Raw genomic sequence first — 7,952 nt, forward strand, 5'->3', positions numbered from 1 at the left:
CTTTATTGAAATGTTTGGAAGCACTGACACACGTTTAGTGATACACAATTTTATTTAGGAACTGTGTTCCAAAAACTTGTTAAAAAGTCCCATGTCTAACATGACTTTTGTATTCCCCAAGTTAAAATAAAAATGGCAGTAAGTATATTGTATGTAGGCTACATATCAAAACAAATGTATCTTCAAAGCAAAATACAGTGTTTCCTTGTTCAAGTACAACCATTTGTCCAGTGAAAAAGTAATTACAATGGTTAGGTCTATTAGGCATCCATTATTTCATATGACAGTATCCCTTCTTAGCATTGTCCCTTAGGAATAAACTATTATAAGCATTATGTTACAGAATATTGATAGGATAAACTGCATACTGTCACAGAACTGGCATGATCTGAAATACTAAAGATACAGAACAGCTAAGAGAGCAATTCCATGTTTACATCTAAACTGCAAGGACAAGACAGTGTATGTAAACGGGTTTCTTCCTTCCCCTGGATAAATGCTGCAGTTTCACATATGATTTTGAAACTAGAAAATGTAATTTTGAGGAAATTACCAGTGCATGAAAATATAAACATACTGTATATTAACATAAAATGCCAAACAAACTTTTATTTGGAAACAGTTGGCAGGAGTCATAGTTGATAACAACCTGAGACAGAGTATATAGTTTAAAAGTTGAATGTAGATAGTGTAATGGATGTTGATAGACAGAAAGTTGAATGGATGTTGATAGGGCAGATTGTTTAATGGATAGAAAGTTGGATGGAATGTGCCTTATATCCTTGTAGAATGGAGAGACACAGAGAGTTGGCCTAGTTAAGCAGAAAGCAGTTGATGCAGGTGCAATCAGTTTAACTGGCCCTTTGATGGGTCCTAGTTGAGCAGCTGGAAGTTGATACAGGTGCAAATCAAGTTAATTAGCCCATTATGATGTCATAGTCCCCATACAAAGTCTATGGGGAAAAATAAGCTTGTTTTTTATTAATATCTCAAAAAGTATAAAGTTTACAAAAGTGAAAAATACATTCCCCACGTGTCCTTTTCAAGACCTATGTTACAAAGTTTGAACGAAGTTTCTACGTTAAACGGTTAAAGCTGAATTAGATGCAGAAATTTGGTGGGAAGAAGAAGAAGAAGAAGAAGAAGAAGACTTCGGATAACAGAACAGTGCATTTTCATGCACTGTTATAACAAATGACCTTGATAAAAGACTAAATGCACTACACATTATAAGGAAAAACAATCTCTCTCACTCTTACACACACGCACACACAGACATTAGCCAAATCAATACTATTCAATCTATGATGTTTTCTTTGGTAAATGAGGTAGAGAAATATGTTACTTCCTGTATAGTCAGTGACAATGACTTGACAGAAGTTATGGCTCAACAGAATCTGAATGTGCAAAAGAGGTAAAGGGTATGACGTAGTTCCCTCTCAATGACTCAACGCTGACTAAATGAGAACATCCTGGAGAAAACATCAAATAGAGTTCATGTCCATATTAGCACCTCAGCGTACCTCTTGTGGAAACAATAAATGTTTCTTTAAATATATGCTCAGCCCACAACAGGGACATCCCAAATACGCCATGATTCTATGAGACAAGCCAAGCATCACAAAATACAATTGACATAAAGTAAGAGTAACTTGACATCAAAGACAAAGACACAGATGAAAGAAAACAATGCCAAGGGCTGAGAGAACAATAGGTGCCCAATTCTTCACAATAATATCATGAGAAACTCAAGAAGAACTGTGATCAGAGAGCAATCAAAGAAGTCATTGTTAATATGTTAATATGCTAAAATATGTTAATATTCTCTTATAGCACGGCTTTGGGAAATAAGTACTAAGTGCTTACATTCACATAAATAGGATTGCAACTTTGTTCAGTCAAAAGGTTGTGTAGCCCAGGATACCAGTATGCATAATCACAGTCCCAGTGGACATGAACTTACTTTAAACTTTAATACCATCCTAATGTATTTTTGGTTGGGCTTTGTTCATACTTACACCTCTCTTAAACCACAGTGATGTTTCAAGAAGCACCACATAAGCAATACATTCCTTAGCTTCCCTGTTTTTTTTTTTCACACACGCACACACAGTGAAGCCTACATCGCGAAGTCAGGTCAGTTACTTTCACAAGGCATCAATTATAGCGATTCCTGGATTAGAAATCAGCAATGATTTGCCGGAATGGTTTAGTTGATGTGGCTTTGGAACAGGTCCACACCCAAAGGCCTTTCAGCAGAGCACCATGGCCGTGACTTCAGCCTGTATCAGTCTGTAACAATCACAATGTAAACCCTATGTACATGACCATCACAGTCATTCCAGGCAAGAATTGCATAGGTACTTTACATATTACACAAACCTTGAAATCATTTCCTATTTGAACTCTTATCTGTGTTCAATGAAAACAGATGCCAAAATAATTTAGCAATCACAATATTGCTTGGACATGTATGCATTGCACTCTGATGGTGTCCTAAAGTTAGAACATAAAACAAGCCATTGTGCGTACTTAATGGGGCCAAGTGCAGCACAAAAACAAATATCAAGCAGAACAGAACACCCTGGTATTTATAAGACACCAGGACACTTTGTCCCACTCACTTGCTATGAAAATATTTAAATTCTTCATTTGTTCTATTCACATTGTTGATTTCCAAAAATGATAGCACTTTTAAAAAACAACACATAATACAGTTCTCATGCACTTTTTAGAGAACTGATATTTTATAATTAGATATTTTCAAAGAACGTTCTGGAATGTCATGGTAGCCTATCTTTACTCCTAACTAAGGTCTCAGGGATTTTGGGGGGCATCTCAAAACTCATCCTCCTCAAACAGAAGAGGTTCTTCTTCTGCAATTTTCAGTTCCTGAACCGCTTCACTGGAGCCCTTCTTTCTGTACATGATGAACTGAGCAGTTACCTTGAAGGGGACAACAGGTGTTCAGGAAAAGATACAACAGTGTTTATATATAGTGCTGCCCCACAGTACCAATCACTTTCACAGACACACACACACATACACAGAGATAGACAGACTGTGTGTGTGAGAGAGAGAGAGAGACAGAGACAGAGAGAGACAGAGACAGAGAGAGAGAGAGAGAGAGAGAGAAATAATAATAATGTCTCTGTGCTGTATGGTGAAACTAAAGACGAATTTCCACTTTGTGGATAATAAAGTTTTTTCGTATTCGTATTTTGTAATAAATAGAGAGAGAGAGGGAGAGATACATTCAATTAAAATAAGTTCTTCGAATTAGATTGAATTAAAAGGATACAAAGAAGTCGAGGAAGAGAACTCCCAGGCTGCCGATAAGCCAGGCCAGGTGGTTGAGTATGAAGGTGACCCTGGAGCTCTTCAGGGCGGGGAGCATGACCATGAGGCTCAGGCCGTACGTGCCGTTCCCCAGCATTGCCAGGAAGAACAGCAGGTAGGACGTACCCTCCGTGGACTGCCTCTTAAACTGAACACAGGATGAAAAGACTAAGACGAGGCTGATTCTAAGCAGATGTATTGTGTGTGTGTGTGTGTGTGTGTGTGTGTGTCCGTCTGCATCCCCTGACCGCAGGTCTTGCCACATTTCACCTTTGGCAAGACCACCGTGTTGTGACAGGAGAGCGAGAGGGAAAGAGAGAGATGGTGCTCACGTAGGGAGAGTTTCTGCCTGTGAGGAAGCTAAGTCAATCAGCTACCTCTCAGCGTGGCCAATCTCAGTGGAGATAAAACAATGGAACAACTGTGAAGCAGAACACAGCAGGAGGTAGCCCGGCCAGAGTTGCCTTACACGGCACAAACCTCCATTGTCTTATGAGGTCTGGTTTCCATTAATACCTCATGTAACTGCACCAATTCTGCGCCTGTTTGTCCCTCTAGTTCCCTGTCCGTAATCTCCGTGCCAATAGGTCACTTGCCAAAAGGTTTTACACACATCCAAGAATACCACAAGGGCCCAGAGACACGCACGTTTATGTAGAGCTGCGGGAAACGAGAGGACAGGTAGCATATGGAGGACAGGTATCCACAGGCATAGCCCGACGTCATCAGACTGCTGGACTTGCCCTGCAACTGAGAGGTCAGAAAAACAGAAGTCAGTTGGAACACCTGGTGCACTCTTCTCCATAGATTGCATAGATGATTACAAAGGATTACAATTTCGTATTACGCAAACACAATGAATGTTGTCTCACTTGTATATTGGGGATAGAACTGGCCGCCTCTATGAGCTTGGGGAGCACCACACAAATGGCGGTACCAAGTCCAAACCAAATCAAGCAGATCCACTTTAGTAGGGGGTTCCCTGAGAAATACACAGAATACCATGCAAAGTTACCTCACAATATGGATGATGTAGGGAATATATATATATATATATATATATTATATATATATATATATATATATATATATAGAGAGAGAGAGAGAGAGAGAGAGAGAGAGAGAGAGAGAGAGAGAGAGAGAGAGAGAAAGAGAGAGAGAGAGAATTGATAACAGCTGTATAATTTAATTCATGAACCACAAACACCACATTTTCGATTAACCTACTTAAAAGATCATATCATGCCAACATGTGCCAAAATGGCCTTCATCTGATAGCCCTGATAAAGGCCATGTTGACCGAAACATGTTGGCATGATTTTATCTGTTCTATCATGAACTGGACTATTAATAAAACTTGATAATATGAAGAAGAGTGCCTTGGATGAGTCTTTTTGCATCACGTCGGGAATATTTCACCAAAGAGCACCTTCTGGCTACATAGTGAGTTCACTCATTTGAAGAACACCGAAGCCCTCCTGCTCCGTGTCCTTAGATTAATCATGACTTCACAAACAACTGCTACATTTTTTCTTATGCACGGTTTGCAAATAACTAGACCAGAGATCTGAAGTCAACAGCTTCTCTTGTTGTACCTTGATACTAAACTTTGCCTGGAGAAGACTGCAGTGTATCTGTAGCTCTCCTCTCTTTATCACTCAGGGTCACACACAATAAGACCAAATCAACAAACTCTTGGAGGATGAAGGCATCATGGCTGCTATGCCCACAGAATAGATATCTTAAAAAGCTTTCAAACAGCTTACAGGTGTCTTATGACAAAGGTGTTACTAAGCTGTAAAATAGTTATGTGCAAAAACAAGAAAAAGGCTTACTGCGTGCAGAGTTGTTTTTTATTTTGTAGTAGAGAAACTGTGAGATCAGGATGGAATCTGTGTAGATGTAAAACACAGCTGTGACAATCTGAAAAACATCAAACACCAAGGGTGAAGGGACATTTAATTAGAGGTCTACACAAAACAACGTCAATTGGTGGGAGGCATTTGAGGTATTCCTTTTGAAAGGCTTTAAGACAGCTCCCTCTGCAGGTTGATCAGAAACACCTATCAAAACAGCTGTTCTCCCTGGCCTGGTATAAATCAATTTTTAGTAGCCTACTTGATTCGAGGGGGTCAATGTTTGTCATCAGTATACAGTGTGATAACAATAAATGCTGAGACTTTACTGATAATTTGAGAACAAGTCTATCAGTATTTCTTTGCCGTTAATATGAGTTGCTGGCATAAATTGTGTTCAAATGATCCACTAAATAAAGTAAAAAAGACATGAAAGGCACCCATCTTAAAAAAAGACTAGGCCTACACAACACTTTGACATGCCTACACTGGGACTGGCATGGTAACAAAACTCATGCACACATGCTGTTACCTGAATGGAATGAGGAAGTATAATCGAGCTACACTTTTAAAAAAAAGTTTGTTGTAACCTACCTGAATGGGTAGTTGCCTAGTTAAATAGCATCCAGCCAAATTGCCCAAATCTCCAAGCAGTAGGAAGAGAATGAAGCCGACAGACATGGCCTCATCCACTTTCCCACTCTTATAGGCCTCATAGACTTGTCTGTAAAAAGCAGAAACAGTGTAGCCAACTCTAATGTGCAGAGCAAGCCAAAGCAGGACAAACCTGTCCTTCTGACTAAAAATAACAGAAACAGAGACCTATTACAGTGTATATTCACCAGATGTATTAAAGCACAAACCATGTAGGCCACCTGTGATTGACATTTAAATCAGACAATTAGTCCCAGTAATTTAAACAAAGTTTCAAATCACGGTAAGACTGTAAGTAGGCGATGAGCTTTACTATTCTGAAAGTAATTAGACTTAAGAATAATCCTGGCTACTTGAAAATGGAAAATACAGTAGGTCTATGCTACCTACCTCACTATTAAAAAGTGAAGTAGGCTGTAAACTTTTCAGCAAGAAGTCCAAACTTACGGTAATGTTGACAACAAGAAACACAGCATTGAGATAAGGCCAATAACCACACTCCAATACTCCCATATGTTTTCAACGCATTCTTCGAATAAGAAGAGAATCCATGGGGTCCCGTTAACACATATCGGTCGACCAAGCACCACGGAGACGTTCCCGGCCACGTCAACAGAGGTCTTTTCTGGGTATCGAACATGAGCCATGAAAGAGACACCGTCCTTCAAGTTCAACGAAGCCGAGTACAGTTCTTCAACAGAAGATCAATAAAACTTTCATGGATATTTGTATCCCGAATTCGGATTAAGTTCCGTTTCAGTCGCCTGATGATGATTGCCTACCCGCCACACCTTCATCTAAACAAACAGGCGGGTGTTTGACGGATGTCATAGTGTGCTGCATGGGGAAAGAAGAGGAAAACATGTGAAAATAAGATAATAAGAAAGGGATGATGACTTCTGGGTGGATGAAGTCTCTGGATGGGTGGGACGAGTCTTCATAGTTAACTTTGTAACTGGCGGTGTCTTGTGACATCATTTTGTGTTAGGTTTTAGCCTACATCTTTGTAAGCTGTTCTTTAATGCAATAGAATAGAGCATTGATAGCCTATGAAGTAGAAGAAACCTTGCTATCGTTTAAGGCTTACCGATAGGCTACATAACTTTCCAAAAGGTTTGACGACCTCACTCCACCCTCCCTCGCTCTCTTTATTTGGTTGTGAGTGTCTTTAAAATAAAGATGGTAATAAAGAATACAAAGACCTCAAATGAAATCCATCCGCTTACCACATTATGGATAGCTGACGTGGCTTCTGTGTGGCTTTGGACGGTCGATACATTTTGGGGTGTGAAGTTTGTTGCCAGCGTGTTGCCAACTATTGTTTCTTATGTTTGTACTTCTGCGCACTTGAAAAAGTTGCAACAAGAACAACCCGTAGGCTACCGCGTATCCGGAAGAAAGATCATCATCATGTTAAGAGTCCTCGAGGCTGTTCAGCCCAAGATGCTCAAGTGGTTTTCGTGGAAATTATGTTGATTAGGCTGCCTGTATACCTGATAGAAAATCCTCGATTTCAAAGTAAGGGCATTTGAATTTGAGGATATTAAATTGCCATTGCCATGACACTGATTTGTTATTTAAGCCTACCTCAGAATTTGAATTGGAAATTACATAGGTCTACAAAATATGACTTTTAGGCCTACATAATGCATTACTTAGCTTACTTGGCTATAAACCTGTTAAACTGTTCTGTGCTGATTTGTTAAAACATTTTTTTTTCAAAACCCATCCTTAGTAGGATTTATAATAATAGATATAGCCTAGATTCAAGAATCAAAAGGAAAAATCAGTATTATTGAGAAGAATGCCTGAATTACACCATATTACTGTAATTAGGCTACTTGAAGTCCTGCCACATTTTTGTTCCAACCATTCACTTAGCACAACTCTTACATACGTTTTACTTAATTCTGCACATACACTTATTCTTACTACTCTTATAAATGTTACTCTTTCTGCACTACAATGGTACTGTTACCACACTGCACTTAGCTGTGCATAATGTACATATCTGTCTATATGGAATATCCATATTTATTCTGTTTTTCTTATGATATATTCTGTTAATACACTGCATATATTTATATTATTCTTACGACTATT

The 7,952-nt window shown here is 39.1% G+C and overlaps 1 protein-coding gene across 1 annotated transcript; it reads right to left on the reverse strand.

Moving 5' to 3' along the window:
* Positions 1 to 1,112: 1,112 nt before the first annotated feature.
* On the reverse strand, positions 1,113 to 7,233 carry LOC125308838 (lysosomal amino acid transporter 1 homolog). The gene is made up of 8 exons (XM_048265445.1): positions 7,076 to 7,233; positions 6,297 to 6,686; positions 5,790 to 5,919; positions 5,175 to 5,262; positions 4,212 to 4,321; positions 3,988 to 4,089; positions 3,302 to 3,487; positions 1,113 to 2,946 (listed from the first exon to the last, which is right to left on the reverse strand). Exons 2-8 carry the CDS (start codon positions 6,494 to 6,496, stop codon positions 2,839 to 2,841), a joined length of 924 nt encoding a protein of 307 aa, XP_048121402.1. The 5' UTR covers positions 6,497 to 6,686; positions 7,076 to 7,233; the 3' UTR covers positions 1,113 to 2,838.
* Positions 7,234 to 7,952: the final 719 nt, after the last annotated feature.

The sequence above is a fragment of the Alosa alosa genome, chromosome 15 (genome assembly GCF_017589495.1).
Source record: "Alosa alosa isolate M-15738 ecotype Scorff River chromosome 15, AALO_Geno_1.1, whole genome shotgun sequence".
NCBI classification, from domain to species: domain Eukaryota; kingdom Metazoa; phylum Chordata; class Actinopteri; order Clupeiformes; family Clupeidae; genus Alosa; species Alosa alosa.

Excerpts from the sequence above, each read along its gene's own strand:
- LOC125308838 (XM_048265445.1), bottom strand. The coding sequence starts at position 6,496 with ATGGCTCATGTTCGATACCCAGAAAAGACCTCTGTTGACGTGGCCGGG. Across the intron at positions 4,090-4,211 it reads GTTCTATCCCCAATATACAA|TTGCAGGGCAAGTCCAGCAG; the intron begins GTGAGACAACAT and ends CTGACCTCTCAG. Across the intron at positions 2,947-3,301 it reads TTCTCTTCCTCGACTTCTTT|GTAACTGCTCAGTTCATCAT; the intron begins GTATCCTTTTAA and ends GTCCCCTTCAAG.